Source organism: Hyperoodon ampullatus (assembly GCF_949752795.1).
Source record: "Hyperoodon ampullatus genome assembly, chromosome: 11".
In the NCBI taxonomy this organism is placed as follows: domain Eukaryota; kingdom Metazoa; phylum Chordata; class Mammalia; order Artiodactyla; family Ziphiidae; genus Hyperoodon; species Hyperoodon ampullatus.
The window spans coordinates 60,114,134-60,131,532 of NC_136924.1; the positions used below are offsets into that span (position 1 = coordinate 60,114,134).

Genomic DNA, 17,399 nt, shown 5'->3' on the forward strand with positions numbered 1-17,399 from the left:
CGCGAGGGGGGCTAGAGGCTGGCGGTAGGAGGGACTCGTTGTCCCAGCGTGCCCTGCGCCTCAGCCCGCGCGCTCGCAGTTTCTCGCTCTCGCCCGCCCTCCGCTCCCTAGCTTGCTCGCGCTTTTGCTCGCGCTCTCCTCGCGGATCGAAGGGACTGTGGCAACTGCCTGTGGCTGGGAAGGGCGACAGAGGCGGCGGTTCAGGAGAAACGAAGCTGCAGTGGTGGTGGTGGTGGGAAGATGTCGGGCGAGGACGAGCAGCAGGAGCAAACTATCGCCGAGGACCTGGTCGTGACCAAGTATAAGATGGGGGGCGACATTGCCAACCGTGAGTGCGGCCTCAGGGGTCCGGAGATCGAGGCTGGGAGAGGCAAGGGGGACGGTATTGAGCTGGCCCCCGAGGGACTGGAGCGGTGGGGTCATGCAGTGTGGGCTAGTGAGGGCCCCGCGCAGGTCTGCTGGAGGTGGCGTGGTGGGGAGGCTCCGTGTCACGCCTGGGACCTGAGAGGCTAGGCCTGGGCTGGAGTCTCTGGAGATGCGGGCGGGCGAGCGGGCAGCCGGGAGGGGCGGAGAGCTGGGCCTCCGGCCGGCTCCAACCCTAGGCGGTTGGTAAGGAGGCGAGGCGGATCTCCTGCCCCTCACCCTTCAGTCCGGATCTCTGTCTCTGATTTTGGCAGCAGCGAAGCCATCTCGAAAAGGAAGCGCCCCTCTATTTTGTAGCGGCTCTCCGCCGTCAGGAGCCTAGCCGGCACGTGTTGCCAGGTCCCCTGCGGATCGCCGGCTCCCTCCGCTGTGGTCCCTGACACCAGCTTCCCTACCACGTGCTTTGTTGTAGTTTTTCGTTCTTTACTTCAGCTCCTTCCTTGGTGGGGGCCGCCTTCTACTCTTGGGCCAGCTCAGGGACCGTTGGAGGGCACCCCATAACTCTTGGAGATGTATCTCACTGTTCTCAAAGTTATTCATCACTACCTCCAATCTGCGCAGATGGCTTTAGTTAGTCGTCAAATTTGATTGTTCTCAAGGGTTTCACAACTTTAGGAGTGTTTTGAGGTCCTTCTCCCCCCAACTAGGCAAACCTGTGAATAGTACTGTTGCAGGGGGGGGACTGATGTTAGAATCTCAGAATATTAGGACTGTGCTCTGACTTACTCAGCAGCTGCCTGCCACTCTGGACAGATGTCTCACTTTCTGTCTTCTCTCTTTCCAATTTAAAACCCAGTTGGGGGACAGAAAGTGCTTGTCTTTGGGCTTTTAAATGGTTTTGACAGTAAAGATAGGCATTTAGGATGCCTTTGATCCTATGGCTGAAAACCTGAGTTTTTCAGACTTCCAAAGAATCACCAAAACTTGGATAACAGAAATCAAATCTGAAGTCCAGGATGGGCCATGGAGAGGGTATCCGGTGAACAAAACAATGCTTTATAACATAATGGACATGTAGTGGTTTGGATCAGAAAAAAAATTTTTTTCCCTCTTGCAGTTTATAACTTCTGAGGCACTTGTGATTCCAGATACCAGTTTGAAACTCTTTGGGGTCACACACCTCTTTGAAACCTGCTAAAAGCAGAGCTTGCTGAAGCCCAGGGACCTTAGTTAACTCTTTGGGGTCACATACCTCTTTGAAACCTGCTAAAAGCAGAGCTTGCTGAAGCCCAGGGACCTTAGTTTAAGTCTCCTTGACTTGTTATTTGAAGAAATAAGTCTACATAAATTGGGATTACTAACATCTAATTGGGGTGTCTGGGAAGGGAAGAAGGTAGCATTTAACAGTGCATCAGCTTGGAGTCAGCAATTGTATGTCTACCTTCCTGTTGTCCCTGACGCCTATAAATTTCCTCCAGGCTGCTTTGCATGTATGTTGGATACCTTGGTGAGAACCCCCTTGAAGTTCATAATCCTGTCCTACCACACCACAGATACCATCTTTGAAAGTCTCCCTTGCCTAAGGAGACAGATGGTGCATACCCAGTTGTCACACTATATAAGGGAGGAAAGGGAGTGTTGGCTTTTTTATTTCAGGAAAGGAAGGTAGAGATTTCGAGATTATAGGGAGGTACATTGCAAGAGACAAAACTTATTCCCTCTTTCATCCTTTGAGCAATGGCACTAGGGAATATTAGAAACTCTAAGTCCAACTTCTAGGTGTTTCTTGGATGGTAACTTACACAACACATGCAGGACTGATACGGGGTTCTGTTCCCAGGGGTACTTCGGTCTTTGGTGGAAGCATCCTGTTCAGGTGTGTCGGTACTGAGCCTGTGTGAGAAAGGTGATGCCATGATAATGGAAGAGACAGGGAAGATTTTCAAAAAAGAAAAAGAAATGAAGAAAGGTAAAAACAATCCCCCACGAATTTCCTAAGTTTGACCCTTATTCAGTCCTGTTTGTTTTATTGTAATGATGCAACCCCTACCCCAGCACTCGTTGAGATATTTGGAGATTTGGAATGGCAAGGGGGATTCAAGCAGTTTCCCACCCAATCCAAACTGGTCAAGCTTAAGCAAGACCCTGAAGAAAATCCACTCATCTTTCTGAGGGGCAACAGGGCTCCAAGAGAGTGAGCAAGGCAGTAAGGCTGATTGTCTCTTTACAGGTATTGCCTTTCCCACCAGCATTTCAGTAAATAACTGTGTATGTCACTTCTCCCCTTTGAAGAGCGACCAGGACTATATTCTCAAGGAAGGTGACTTGGTAAAAATGTAAGCTTAAACTATTTTAGAGCACTTGTCTTTTTCCTAAGCATTCACAGTAGTGCCAGTTGCTAATGCTGTACTCTGCTCTTGCTTTTCAGCGACCTTGGGGTCCATGTGGATGGCTTCATCGCTAATGTGGCTCACACTTTTGTGGTTGATGTAGCTCTGGTAGGTGGACCACTTTGAACTCTGTTCAGCCGGTGGGGAGTGGGGGAGGGCGCACTGCTGCTCGCTTCTTATCCCCAGCCCCCCCACCACGCAAGTTTTGAGAGAGTATCTAGAGAAATGAAAGGGGAAAGGGTGTATTCTCTCCTGACCACTGGCTGTGTAATGGACACAAACAGATATTAACTGAAAGACCAGCTGAGTTAAAGAGCTTTCCAGGAAGGCACTCACTGCATTTCCTTATCTACAGGGGACCCAAGTAACAGGGCGGAAAGCAGATGTCATTAAGGCAGCTCACCTTTGTGCTGAAGCTGCCCTACGCCTGGTCAAACCTGGAAACCAGGTAAGCTGTTGAGTCCAACTCCAAAGCTTGTTAGAGCCAAAGATGCATTAGGCATCTACAGCTATTCTGTACTGAAAGAGAAGAGGCAGGAATTAAAGAGTAATACCAAAGAGCAGTTAAATCTGAGTGCCTACCTTAGATGGTATCATGCTAGGTGTAAGGGGATATGTGGTCCCTTTCTCATGGAGCCTGTAGAGATCCTTTTTTCATATTTTGGATGTGCATCTTTCCCCAGAATAATTTGAGATGGAGAGCTTACAATAAAACACAGATACCACAGTTTTAAAACTCAATTTTAAAAGCTTATAAAACAAAAATCATAATAGTACCAGTAAATTGGTGGCAAAGAGGCCAAAGCCCCTTGCAAGACAATATTAGGAAGCCCAGGGATCATAATCTGCTCATGAATTCATACAATTCAGTGTGTTAGACTATTAGTGGAGATTTTCCCCTAACACTTAGATTTCAGAGACCTGTTCAATACTTAAAGCATCCTCTTTTTTTCTGTGCTCTCTTCTTTACACTTTTCATCAGTTTGTCCCCATTGTAACTTAATTGCATCATTTTTACTTAAACCTCTGTTGTAGGTTTCTTACAGTGGTACCTACTTCATAGAGCTACCATAAAGCTCTTTGAACAGTACTTGGCACATAGTAAGCCCTTGTGTCAGCTATTATTATTTTGCACGTTAATTATTTTTATTATTTATATACTGTGTCTTTTCATTATTTATATTGTGTCTTTTCACTGGAAGGTACTGTTAATATAGTGGCTGTTGTCTAGCTATGACATTAGACTTTCTGAATTCTCACCCTCTTGCCACCCCCTACTGATTTTAAATAACTTCAAGTTCAAATTTCCTCATCCGTAAAGTGGGGAAAATTAAGTTGTGCCTTATTATCACATGGCTGTGAAGATCAAGATCATCCATGTAAAAAAGAGTTTCTGTACCCTTTCAACAGGTTAGAATTCCAGGTATAATGGACTAAACACTGTGGTCAGAAAACCTGGGTTTATACCAGGTTCTTTTGGTTAACTGGTTTAACCCTGGGCAAATCATGTAACCTTTCTGAGCCTCAGTTTCCTCTAGACTGGGTTGTAGATCTGCGCTATTCACCTTACAGAATCGTTATCTAAGTAGACCATCTTCGTGAAAGTGCTTTGTAAAGTGGTATGCAAATGTAATTTCTAGGCTCTAGGGATGATGGGGCCTATGAAGTGAAAAACCAATGAGAATCATTGCACTTGCTTGAGGATATTAGATCTCTCAGTTCTTTTATGCTTCTTGTTCTCATGGTAGACAACTTACTAGCCCCTGTATCTTATCTTTTATTTGATCTTGTACTTCTAGAACACACAAGTGACAGAAGCCTGGAACAAAGTTGCCCACTCATTTAATTGCACACCAATAGAAGGTGAGACCTCAGATAGTAGGATTGGGGGTCTAAGTATGAGTGGTTTTGCAGAATTAAGACTTTTGCTCCCTTGAGGATCCATCTTGGCTCTGACATAATCCAAGCCAAAAACCTCAGTGCCCTGTGTTTCCATAGCCAGGCACTTTGCTCTCATTGTCTGCTCCATGATTCTACTTGGGTGGGTGGGTTGGAAACCTTTTGGGATTCTAGGTGAGTGGTACCATAGACTTTGTCCGATCTGCAGGTATGCTGTCACACCAATTGAAGCAGCATGTCATCGATGGAGAGAAAACCATTATCCAGAATCCCACAGACCAGCAGAAGTAGGTGCCCTGTATCCCACCCTGTACCTTCTGTCATACCAGACTAGTCATGAACTTATCCTTCCATACTCCAGGCTAATCTTATCTACTTTCTACTCTAAACACCAGGAATTACTTATTGCTCTTTTTGGTTCCCTTTCTGTTCCTTTTAGGAAGGACCATGAGAAAGTTGAATTTGAGGTACATGAAGTATATGCTGTGGATGTTCTCGTCAGCTCAGGAGAGGGCAAGGTGAGGAATGTTTACCAGAGCTAGCAGCGGGGGCGGCTGAGGGTATGTTCCAAGAGCACCAGACCAAACTGTGATCTTTTTTAGGCCAAGGATGCAGGACAGAGAACCACCATTTACAAAAGAGACCCTTCTAAGCAGTATGGCCTGAAAATGAAAACTTCTCGTGCCTTCTTCAGTGAGGTTGAAAGGCGTTTTGATGCCATGCCTTTTACTTTAAGGTACTACTGCACTTAGCAAGCACAGGGCTTGGAACCAGTCTGACCCATAGACCACACACCCAGGAGCACTCTTTTTTATTTATTTATTATTTATTTATTTTTTTTTTATATTTATTTTTGGCTGTGTTGGGTCTTCCTTGCATGCGTGCTTTCTCTAGTTGCGGCGAGCGGGGGCTACTCTTCGTTGCGGTGCGCGGGCTTCTCATTGCGGTGGCTTCTCTTGTTGTGGAGCATGGGCTGTAGTCTCGCGGGCTTCAGTAGTTGTGGCTCGCGGGCTCTAGAGCGCAGGCTCAGTAGTTGTGGCACCCAGGCTTAGTTGCTCCACGGCATGTGGGAACTTCCCGGACCAGGGCTCGAACCTGTGTCCCCTGCATTGGCAGGCGGATTCTTAACCACTGCGCCACCAGGGAAGCCCCCAGGAGCACTTTTCCTTCCCCCACCTTTCCCTCCCTCTCTTTCCTCTCCTGCCTAGACTTGTAGCTCCAGCCTGTGTGCATGCCTTCTCTCCCTCTCGCCATCTCCCTCTCATAGAAGGTAGTGTAAAAAAGCAATCCTACGCATGATTTCTGCCTGAGGGTAGGAGTTATTTAAAAACATGAGCAAAATGGTAAGACATAATAAGGAGATAAGGATACCTGAATTTGTCTCTCCCTCCCCAGAGCATTTGAAGATGAGAAGAAGGCCCGCATGGGTGTGGTGGAGTGCGCCAAACACGAACTGCTACAACCATTTAATGTTCTCTATGAGAAGGAGGGTGAGTTCTAAGAAGAGAGTTGTACTTTGGAGCTCCTGATTATGGTCCCCTCCTCCCTATAGCTCACAGAAAAGAGGATGGATGACAAGGGAACATTTTATCAAAATACTTTGTTTCTCTCATAGGTGAATTTGTTGCCCAGTTTAAATTTACAGTTTTGCTTATGCCCAATGGCCCCATGCGGATAACCAGTGGTCCCTTTGAGCCTGACCTTTATAAGTCTGAGATGGAGGTCCAGGATGCAGAGCTCAAGGTTAGTGTGGGATGGAAAGGGGCGGGCACGTGGCACTTGTCTTGGGAGTGAGGGATAAGTGATGGGAAGGTCCTGAAGAGAGCTACAGTGCTGAGAGTAGCACTTGGTATTTGCTCCACATTCCTCAAAATTTGTTTTCCTTCTTCCTTCTATACGTTCCAGGCCCTCCTCCAGAGTTCGGCAAGTCGGAAAACCCAGAAAAAGAAAAAAAAGAAGGTTCGTTACAATCATCCCTCTCTGGCAGGGTGAACCTGATCCCTCTTTATTCCACCTTCCTGGGTCATGGTGGGTGTATAGATTTCTGTATGTCCTTATTTCTCCCCGTCTCAGCCCTGACCTAGAGAATTAGGATATTTTTGTCCTTGGTCCCCCAGACACTACCCTAAGTTGGAAACTGACATGTCTTCTCCCTCTCCTTTCCATGAATGTAGGCCTCTAAGACTGCAGAGAATGCCACCAGTGGGGAAACTTTAGAAGAAAATGAAGCTGGGGACTGAGGTGGGTCCCATCCCCCCAGCTTGCCACTCCTGCCTCATCCCCTTCCCACCACACCCCAGGCTCTGTGAAGTGCAGTTCGTCTTCTCCACCCAGGACCACCAGCAGAGCGGGGTCTCCCTGTCCTCATCCCAGTCCCCCAACCCAGCCCCCTTCCAACAACAACCAGCTCCAACTGACTCTGGTCTTGGGAGGCCAGGCTTCCCAGCCATCGAAGACTACTTTAAATAGAAAAGAGAAATTGAATAATAAATTCAGGAGTCAAAATCCATCGTCTTCAAGCCCCTCTTTGTAGCCTTTTTCTACTATTCTCTGCTTGGTCGAGGTTTATGACCCTACAACAGAACGGGGAAGAGGCTAAAGTAGCCACCACCACTAAAAACTCAGCTGAAATTTTTTTATACCACTCCAGTGTCAGCATTTTCCCATCTGTTGGGGCTTGTTCCTCTTTTCCCACTCTCCCCAAGTATTTTATCAGGCCTCAAAATAGAGGAGCTATTCTTCAGACTGTTTTTCTTCACATGTGGCAGATTCCTTTTATGATCCAGGCTGTCTAGTCAGGCCCCTCCCATTTTTAGGAGCTGGAGCCTGCGTTTACCAAGGGATTCTCATCTATCAAATGGATCCTCATTTGTAAATCTTTGTAGTCAATTTTGTTCTGCAGGACATTTTTTTCCCCCGCCACAAGGCTGTAAAGAAGTAATCCATCTCAACCATGTCCATTTCTTTGGAGTCAATGGGATTCTTCCCTTGCTCTGTCTTAGAAACCTGAGTCGGAAGCTCCACTGTGGTTTTGTTCCCTGTTTGAAATATTTTGACCTCCCTTTCTTGAAAGAAAGACCTGGAACCAGAGGAGCAGACTGATTGAAGAGACAAAACTCCTGGCTTTCTGAAGCTGTGGACTTGGATGAATTGCTAGGGGTTTGGAGAGAAAGGTGATGAATTTCAGTACCTCTGGCATGCTGTCCCAGGGAACTAGGGCTCCTGCTAACTTACAAGGTTTTTAAAAACATTGAAAATGACATGGCGTTAAAATAAATTTGGATTTGCTCATAATCATGTGTCTTTGTTTGCTGCTCTTATTTGATGGCGGTGGGAGAGTGTGAGTTGAAGTGATGATCATTTGGAACCTGTTTTGTGTTTTGTTTTGTTTTGTTTTGTTTGGCATGCAGAATCTTAGTTCCCCGACCAGGGATTGAACCCATGCAGAATCTTAACCACTGGACTGCCAGGGAAGTCCCTGGAACCAGTTTTCTATAGCCATATTTTACCTTTCTAAAACAAGGAATACCTTGGGTTGGGGAGACATAAATCCTGGGTTCTCTGAAAAGAGTACATTTTCTATGGGACTTTGTGATTTAGTTTTCTGAAGTAAAAACAAACCTTGCTGCCGACACTGTTCAGGACATTAATGTTTACTGCAAAAAATAAGAACACTGTATGCAAGTGATTATCTTGATTTAGGAAGCCAGGAAGAATGCATTTAGTGTTATGCAATTTTTCAGGGCCAGCCTGAGATTGGATGGGTAATTTGTATTAGAGCATCTTACATATGAGGCATTGCTGACCTGAAGATACTATGCTGAACGAAACTGAACACATCCCTTCATGAGAACTTACAGACAGTGGGCAATCAACAGGTGAGATCCCAGTGGATTTGATATAAAAATAATCCTGGGGTTTTTTGTTTTCAAACACATTACCTTCTGCTGGTGACAATACGAGAACCGCTTAAGCACTTGGAACAAGGGCCCTAAATTTAGAAACCTTGTTTTTCCAGAGCTAAAAAGTGAAATTTTATAAAGGGAAACCACTAAAAAAGGGATTATAACAGGCCATACCATATCTTACAGTGAATAAGGTGAAGTCTGTATGATGAAGGGTTCTCTTTCATCCTTCATAACTGTAGCCAAATCTTTGGGTGTCTTTTCCGGCTACTTCTGACCTAACCATACCGTGAGACTGGGAAGTTGTCTTGCCATCAAATACCATTCTTGCCTTAAAGAAATGTGTAGCTCATCTTGCTTCCCCTCTGTCCATTGGTTTGATTTTCACCCTATGCAGAAGGAGAATCACTTAAGTATTTTCTGAACAAGATGCATCGTGGCCAGGAATATAGTGGCAATCTGCCTCAGGCATTGTAGAGAAAGACCGGACTTGGCTAGGAAAAGAGTTTATCTTCGATAGTTACAAAGTTCTCTGTAGTATGACAGCTTTCTCGACTCCTCACTTTACATCCTTACAATGTTCTGAAATCTTAGGACCTTTGTAAGTTCCAAAATAGAAGCTCCCTGCAGCAATTTAGTTTAGAAAATAAGGTTAAAAAAAAAAAAAAAGAAAAGAAGGTAAACCAGTAAAACAAATCAGGAGTTTTTGTTCAATCTGCACCTATCCATAGTAAAATGGAGGATATCGCCAGCAAACTGCAACTCCCATGAAGCAATGAGAGGGAAGGCGGAAGTAGCTGTCCTTTGCTCGTTTGCACCTCTAGGTCTCTTATTGGAAGTATGTGCTCATATTTAAATAATACAGTATCCTCATAATAAAACTGGGGGAAGGGGAATTTTGTAACTCAAACTCAAAATACTGTTTTCCAACAGAACTTTCCTAATTCAATCACTTCTCAGGTACCTAAGGCCGAAAGCTATTGTTACTCCCCTCGGGCAGCCCCGCCCCTAGGGGCAGGGCGAGACAGCGGAAATGACGACAGTGAGCGTCCCATTAAATATCCATAGGCGGGGCTCTACCTCTCTCTCGGCCTTAGCGCCATCTTCGGAGGTGAGTGTCTGTGCTGCTGTGTTCGGATTCCGAGTGCAATCCGTTAACATCTGATCTCTGCACTTACCATCGTTATAGCAAACTAACTGCAAACTTTTTTTCTTTCCCCGTAGAAACCTCCGCGCCATGAGAGCGAAGGTAAGCAGTCCCTGGCAGTGAGCTGAGGCTGTAAAGAATTGGCGATTGTGGGGGTAGACCTTGGCAAGGGAAGTCCGGCATCGTTCCGGGATCGCTGGTTTCTCAAGAGTGCCCAAGATATGTTGGGAGAGGAGGGATAGTTTGGGGAGAAGCAAAGGAAGTGGTGGGTAAGTGCTGTGGTGAGAGAGGCTGGGAGTGCGAGAGAGGGCGGGAGTAGAAGAGCGCATGCGGGATTCGGGGTTTTACGTCTGGGATCCGGGTGGGAGTCCAAATTGTTGATGTGGTTACTCATATAATGCTCTTCATATCCCTGCCTAAACTTGTTACTAAAACTAATGATACCTTGTTTCATTCTCTGCCTCTGGTTATGATCGGTTGCCAGTGGAGGAAGAAGCGAATGCGCAGGTATGCTGAGACGTTTCCATTACAGGAGGGGGGAAGTGGAGCGCGCCTTGGATAAAACTTGGGAGGAACATTTGGTTTAGAAACCTAAAACATCTTTAGGTGAAAAACGTTATGAGCATTGACTGGCCAAAGCCAGGAGTTGGGACACAAGACGGTAGCATCGTATCGTTTGTTGATTTTACCCGTCCCTTGTATTGTGTCTAGATGTAAAATGGGAGGGAAAGACTGAACTCGGGTTTGTGGGCAGGAGGTGTATTCTTATGTCTGGTTTTCAGGCTGAAGCGCAAAAGAAGAAAGATGAGGCAGAGGTCCAAGTAAACTTGTACACCCATGGAAGCCACAGGAGCAGAAACAAGGGAAGCCAGAGGCCAGGGTCGCTGGTACAAATTGTTGGACTGCTTGCCTACTGTCTAGAACTTGTCTCAGTGGATCTGGAACATCGATGGCCATTCTGATCGCCTCGACCGCCTTTGAGAGACCCACCTTGCTCGTATCAAAACGGTCCCTTTTGGTCCTTTGCCCTGGACCTTTGACATACTGGACTAGCTCTATTCTCAGTTGTGGCTGAATGTAACATGTAACAATAAATCATCTCTTTTGCTGTCTTAGCTGAAGAAAAAAATTCGTCTTGTGTGTTATGTGGTTTTTATGGTTCCATTGGCTGGGGATTCTGTACCAGTACAGTCGACCTCTCTACCCTGTGATGTAGAGGACGTCAAGCAAGCTACTTAGGCTGCAAGTCGGGTGTGGGGGTTCCGGCCCTCGGAGCTGCTGGAGCATTGGGTGGCCCTTACTTCTTGGAAAGGGTGTTTGTTACACACGCCAGGAACAGTTTTCAAGTTGATCTCGCGGGCATAGGGGCAAAAAGTGGTTCCCCTCCTCCCTTGCCTAGGCCTGCATTACAAAGTCTCGCTTTGGGAGTTCTTTGCTGTTGGGTCGGGTTGCCATGGTGACGCGCAAAGCTTGCTGGGAACTTCCTGCGGCTTGCGCAAGTACTCGCACATCATAGAGTGTGGTTCCGGGTCTGGTGGCTAGAGTGTCATTTCTTCCGCAGGAAGCGGAAGGGCGCTAGGGAAGGCGGCTCTTTGTCGAAGCTAGAGGACCGGCAGGCGGCAGCAGCAACTACGGCGGCGGCGGCAGGTGAGGGAGGCGGGAGACTTAGGTGGAGGCCGCGCCCGGAGGGGAGGAGTCGGGGCCGGCCCAGTGGCTGGGCTCGGCCGGGCTACACAAGGCCCCCCAGGACCGACTTGATCAGGGCCGAGTCCCTTTTCTGACTGACCCCGCTTCGCGAGCAAACGCCAGCTCCGTGACGTCACAGCCCTGCCCATCCCCTCTGCTTGATGTCACCTGGAGTCCCCTTCGCCGCTTCATTAAGTGCTCCCTTTAGTGTCCTATTCACCTGGTCCCCGGCTGAGCTCCGGAGGCACTGCACAGAACCTGCCAGGCTAGAGACATGCTGCGGTAAACTCCTAGGACTTTTTTCGCAAACTCTGGGGTGTTGCGAAGCGTCACAATCACCGCCCTCAAGTCTAATCCGCCATCGCACTGTCAGTCGCTGCCCTTGCACGGCTCCCTGTTCGGAGCTCCTAACCCGAACCCTAGGCCGGGCTTTGATCCCCACATCCTCCTTCACCTTGAGACGGGGTGCCCCTCACCCTTTGTTCACTCAGGGCTGGTTTTCCAACCCGTCCTCCTGGACTCTCCAAATTAGTTCTGTTCCTTACTACTTTCTTCTTACTGGCAGCTTCTCCCTTTGACAGGGGAAGTTCAATTTGAATCCTAAGGAAATCTTGACGTGCCCAGAGCTCTTGCCATTTTGTCAGACTTCATTCTTACAACAACCACCCCGTAGTTCTCCATTCTTACCCCTTCTCACACCCAAGTCTCTGTTTTTCTCCTGTTCAGAACCCAGCAGTGATGTGGAGGTGGAGACCCACAGGAGCCCCGGACTTCACCTGAGCTACCTCAGGTATCAAACAATCCTGGGAAAGTTGGGTGGGGAGGAGCATCAGATATGATTATCAGCTTCTGGTGGGACTTGTAACACGGTTCAGGCTTGGATAGATGCCATTTATTTTTCACCAGGTCATTTCCCTTTTAGTGAAAATTTGTGTCTTCTCTTTTCCCACTTTTTCCCTTGATTCTGTCTTTCTGAGACTACCTCCCTTTGGAGGAAGATGACCCCTCTTTTACAGATTTTCTTGTAACTCTGGCCTGTGACCTAGTCGGTTCATTTTAGGGTTCATTTTGCCTTGTAGTCAAAGTCAAGGCAATGGACCGGGTGGTTGGGGGCGGTCAAGGCCAAAGAAATTGGAAAGATTCCCTTATACTCAAGGGGAAACAATATGAAGTTTTCTTATTTGAACAGCAGGGGGAGCCTGAAAAGGCTAGGAAAGGCTTAAGAGGTCAGACACGTGGTAGCAGGGACTCCGAGTCTTGTTGGCGGTGGGGAGAGGACAGCGCTAGAACCAGGGCAGTGGACTGACGTTCTTGAGCTCTTTTGGGAAAGAGGAGATTTTAAAAGCTTTTATAGAGTCTGTAAGTAAAGAACATCTTTATAGGGCAAGGAATGGTGTGGTTTGATGTCAGTAGGATCTTCCCATGGAGGGGTAGGAGGGGTGTAGAATGGGGAAAGAAAGGTCGCTTGTTCCTGTGAAAGTAACTCTTTCCTACTGCCTTGATCTTGCCACAAATGGTTTTGTCCTTTTGAGGTCTATAAGTAGAGATTCCAGCTGTAGAACTCTTCCCCTGAAATGGAGGGAGAGGGGGCTGACCACCCTAAAGTTGAGAATAATGGTAATCTGGGAGAGAATACCAAAAAATGACAGGTTTAGGTATTGCCCTCAAGCTGGTGATACCAGTCTTTTTACTCAGGATTTCCTGGGGTCTAGAGATCTGATACTTCACAGAGTCCTCACCTGAGATCCCATGGAAGAGGGGGTCAGGGAGGTAATGTCACCAGTACTCCATTATCCACAGCCCTTAGTAGCTCACCAACTTATCTTAGCCACTGTTCCCAGTCTCCTCTTGGCCTAATGAGACACCAACAGCAGTTTTAATTTTGATTCCACAACTTTAATAAGGTCAGTTCAGAAGGGGAAATAAAATCCAACACTGTTCTCTCCCTGCTCCCTCCTTGGCATGTCACCGTTAGTGAGATGAGGTAGCTTCACCCCAGCTCCCTCCCTCCGACAGCCAGGCAAGTGTGAATCATTCTGACCTAGACCAGGTGCACAGGGCCTGGGCAGGACTTCTGACAAGCCAGCCAGTCCAGGTAGAATTCTCATCCGTTAGATTCTCCATTTCCAGAGCCATTGTGCCTCTGGCCTGCCTCTTGCTGGACTGCCTGCCGTATAGTCAGCAAGAGTTTGGCCCCTCTGGAGGACTCCTGTTTGACACAGCTCTCCTCTTTCCTAGCAGTCACCAAGGGTGGCAAGAAAAGGAAGAAAGCCCTGAGTTGGGGGGGACCAGGATGCCTGACCGGGACAGCTATGCCAACGGCACTGGGAGCAGCGGTGGAGGCCCTGGAGGCGGTGTCAGCGAGGAGGCCAGTGGGACAGGGGCAGGCAGTGGCGGGGCCAGCTCAGATGCTATCTGTAGAGACTTCCTGAGGAATGTGTGCAAGCGAGGCAAGCGTTGCCGCTATCGCCATCCGGACATGAGTGAGGTGTCCAACTTGGGGGTGAGCAAAAACGAGTTCATCTTCTGCCACGACTTCCAGAACAAGGAGTGTAGCCGCCCAAACTGCCGATTCATCCATGGCTCCAAGGAGGATGAGGATGGCTATAAAAAGACAGGAGAACTTCCCCCTCGGCTGAGGCAGAAAGTGGCAGCCGGCCTGGGCCTTTCACCAGCTGACCTACCAAATGGGAAGGAGGAGGTCCCTATCTGCCGTGACTTTCTCAAGGGTGATTGCCAGAGAGGCTCCAAGTGCAAGTTCCGTCACCTGCAGCGGGATTTTGAGTTTGATGCCCGGGGTGGAGGAGGTGCTGGTGGTGGGGGCTCAACAGGCCCAGTTCCCCCAGGACGACGTCATGACCTCTATGATATCTACGACCTCCCTGACAGGGGCTTTGAGGACCATGAGCCAGGCCCCAAGCGCCGGCGAGGTGGATGCTGCCCCCCAGATGGCCCCCATTTTGAATCATATGAATACAGCCTGGCTCCACCCCGAGGGGTGGAGTGCAGGCTGCTAGAGGAAGAGAATGCCATGCTCAGGAAGCGGGTAGAGGAGCTAAAGAAGCAGGTCAGCAACCTTCTGGCCACCAACGAGGTACTGCTGGAACAAAATGCCCAGTTCCGCAATCAGGCTAAGGTCATGACCCTGAGCTCCACTGCACCAGCAACTGAGCAGACTCTGGCCCCCACCGTGGGCACTGTCGCCACTTTTAACCATGGCATCGCCCAGACTCACACTACTCTTAGCAGCCAGGCTCTACAGCCTCGCCCCGTGTCCCAGCAAGAACTGGTGGCCCCTGCGGGAGCTCCAGCTGCTCCCCCAGCTAATGCTGCACCGCCTGCCGCTCCACCACCCCCACCCCCACACTTGAACCCAGAGATCACGCCACTGTCGGCTGCTCTGGCTCAAACAATTGCCCAGGGAATGGCACCCCCACCTGTCTCCATGGCTCCTGTGGCTGTATCTGTGGCTCCTGTGGCTGTGTCGATGGCCCAACCCTTGGCAGGAATCACAATGAGCCACACCACCACTCCCATGGTGACTTACCCCATTGCCTCCCAGAGCATGCGTATCACAGCCATGCCACACTGATGGGGCTAATGGACACTCCCCTGGTATAGCCTCCCAGGGCTGGGGTCGAGGGGCCCTTACCCACTCGCCTAGCCCTCCCAGGCCCTGTCCAAAGGGCTTACTCATGAACTAGGACAAGAGACTACAGGAGTTTGCTTCTGAGCAGGGGTTGGGTTGGTGTGTTTTCTCTCACCTCCCTTTTATGAGGGTCCTCTTGTCCATCTTCCTTCCAGCCGCACAGAGGGGGCTTGCATAGGAGTGCAGACTGAAGCCAGCAGAGGAAGGACTGACTGAGGGGCTGTGTGTTCTCTGATAGGAATTTGGGGGACATCGTTGGTCTTGTCCTCTCTTCTGCACAGCACAGGTTCCAGCACTGGCTTTGGAAGAAAAAAATACCCTGCCCAGAGGGGAAGCCAGGAAAGATTGGGAAGTGGGTGGCCAGGAGAGAAGGCCTGATAGGAGCCTTCAGACAATTCGGGGCCTAGCTGAGTTGGACAATACAGGAACTGCTCCTGGGCCCATGGGAAGGCAGGGACCATAGTACTCCAGCCCAGAGACTAGGGGAGCATTCATTACCTTGGCTTGGCCTGGACATCCATAGGGCAGGGCCCACCACGTTCCAAAGAAATAAAAAAAATATATTTTTAACAAATGGAGGCAGTGGAAACTTGCTTAGATATTCTGTGTGGAAGATGGGAGCAGTAAATAGCTCTCCTGCCAGAATGAAATACAGACCTCACTCTCACATAGTGGTAAGGATGGGTGGAGGCCAGTGAAGAAGGGTAGGGACCCAGAACAAGATCAGATGGGGCTTTGGGGAAGGTACTTCGTGAGGTAAAAACATTGGAGCCACCTAGTCTTGTTTAAAAATAGTCCCATCTGTTTTGCTTTCTATCTGCACATACTATTCCCAGGTTGCCTTAGTAACCAGGGCTCCTAAGGTCATTTAGGGGGCAGGTACTAAGAAGGGTGGATGTGCTGGGAAATGGGAATGGGATATGTATCGACAGATCCTCCCCTTACTCAAACAGAGCAGGGCAGGTGGCAGTTGGTCTCTGAGTTGACAGCAGTTGTAACTCCTACCCCATCCCTTCCTCAGTCACCAGTGCCTTAAGCCTTCAAGGCTTAAGAGGTGCTGGGGAAAGGAGAGTTCTTCTGGGGACACAAGCCTCAGGGTTCGTCCCTTTCTTCCCCCTGCCTCCACATAGAACCACAGAGGTTTTAAATCCAATTAAGAGTCAGTAAGGCCAAGGGTCCCAGTAGCCAAACCTCAGTTCCTCCTCAGCTCATGGCTGATGGAGGGGAAACAACTCTAGTGTCTAGTTTATGGGACAGTGGATTTGGGGGTAAAGAGAGTGATCCTGGTTTGTTCTTTCTGCATCATATCTCCTGCTACCTCTTGCTCTCTTGTCTGGTTGATCACTCAGGTTACACCTGGGGTTGGAGATGGTGGGCTAGGTCAAGGCCAGTCATTTAAAAAAAAGGTGGGGCGGCGGGGGGTGCGCTGCAGCACTAAAGACTAAAAATGGGCAAATACTGAAATATTGTTTGTGGATTCTAAAAACCACACATTGATAAGCCTAATGTTGATTTTCTGGCACAATTCTGGTTTATTAAAAGAGATGGTTTATGAGCATTTAGACAAATGTGATCATAGATATCAACATGAATTCATCCTAGCCAAACCCTGACAAGCTAACTTTATTATTTTTTTGCCAAGTACCTCTAAAGAGATAGATTCGGGAAACTGTAGATGTCGTATGTACTTTATTAATGTGCTCCAGCTAAAGACCACCAGGAATACACCTGCAATTGAACAAGGTGGGTTTAATGCTCATTGCAGTGATGGAGAGAGGATGCCATTTGGAACCACGGTGTGTCTTTCAAGAGGGTGTTAGAAAGGACCCTACAGGACTTGAACTTCATTAAGTGAGTTGGGGGAAGGTTCAAGGAAGTGGAGCTTCAATCTAAATTGAGTGCTGTCAGGGAAGCAGGGGAAATTCTGTAATTGCATATCTTTATCTTATCTAGAAAAAGGGCAGACTAAAGTGAAGCTGAAGCTGCATTAGCTGGGAGAGGGGGATGTTTGGTGTTTTGTGGTTTGCACACTGACCTTGTCCAGTGCTTAAACAAAATTGTGAAGTGATCTCGTTTTTTGTTTTTTGTGTTTTTTTGCAGTACGCAGGCCTCTCACTGCCGTGGCCTCTCCCGTTGCGGAGCACAGGCTCCGGACGCGCAGGCTCAGCGGCCATGGCTCACGGGCCCAGCCGCTCCGTGGCATGTGGGATCTTCCCGGACCGGGGCACGAACCCGTGTCCCCTGCATCGGCAGGCGGACTCTCAACCACTGCGCCACCAGGGAAGCCCTGATCTTGTTTTTTGCCTCACTTCATCACAGTCACTGAGTACTCTTGTCTGATATTGGTGTTTTGTGAGATT

General features: G+C 48.4%; 2 protein-coding genes and 1 long non-coding RNA gene across 7 annotated transcripts; all 3 read left to right on the forward strand.

Moving 5' to 3' along the window:
- The first annotated feature begins 97 nt into the window (after positions 1–97).
- On the forward strand, positions 98–7,951 carry PA2G4 (proliferation-associated 2G4). Of its 2 annotated transcripts, none has more exons than XM_079714333.1 (14): positions 98–328; positions 2,204–2,332; positions 2,594–2,699; positions 2,792–2,861; positions 3,109–3,201; positions 4,553–4,616; positions 4,861–4,939; positions 5,092–5,170; positions 5,255–5,388; positions 6,048–6,142; positions 6,268–6,395; positions 6,558–6,611; positions 6,827–6,893; positions 7,726–7,951. In XM_079714333.1, exons 1-13 carry the CDS (start codon positions 241–243, stop codon positions 6,890–6,892), a joined length of 1,185 nt encoding a protein of 394 aa, XP_079570459.1. In that variant the 5' UTR covers positions 98–240; the 3' UTR covers position 6,893; positions 7,726–7,951. The 2 variants fall into 2 exon arrangements, with proteins under 2 accessions (XP_079570459.1, XP_079570460.1); XM_079714334.1 differs by having other exon boundaries at positions 7,730–7,951.
- Positions 7,952–9,648: 1,697 nt separating this feature from the next.
- Positions 9,649–10,836, forward strand: LOC307060895. Of its 3 annotated transcripts, XR_013811160.1 has the most exons (4): positions 9,649–9,668; positions 9,782–9,806; positions 10,189–10,211; positions 10,487–10,836. It is a non-coding gene; the product is annotated as an uncharacterized lncRNA (long non-coding RNA). The 3 variants fall into 3 exon arrangements; XR_013811161.1 differs by lacking the exon at positions 9,649–9,668 and having other exon boundaries at positions 9,736–9,806; XR_013811162.1 differs by lacking the exons at positions 9,649–9,668; positions 9,782–9,806 and adding an exon at positions 9,880–9,973.
- Positions 10,837–11,551: 715 nt separating this feature from the next.
- Positions 11,552–14,982, forward strand: ZC3H10 (zinc finger CCCH-type containing 10; the record flags this gene model as incomplete). 2 transcript variants are annotated; one of them, XM_079715568.1, is made up of 3 exons in its annotated part: positions 11,552–11,672; positions 12,117–12,180; positions 13,629–14,982. In XM_079715568.1, the coding sequence occupies 3 exons, from the start codon at positions 11,552–11,554 to the stop codon at positions 14,980–14,982; spliced, it is 1,539 nt and encodes a 512-aa protein (XP_079571694.1). The 2 variants fall into 2 exon arrangements, with proteins under 2 accessions (XP_079571694.1, XP_079571695.1); XM_079715569.1 differs by lacking the exons at positions 11,552–11,672; positions 12,117–12,180 and adding an exon at positions 12,557–12,616.
- Positions 14,983–17,399: the final 2,417 nt, after the last annotated feature.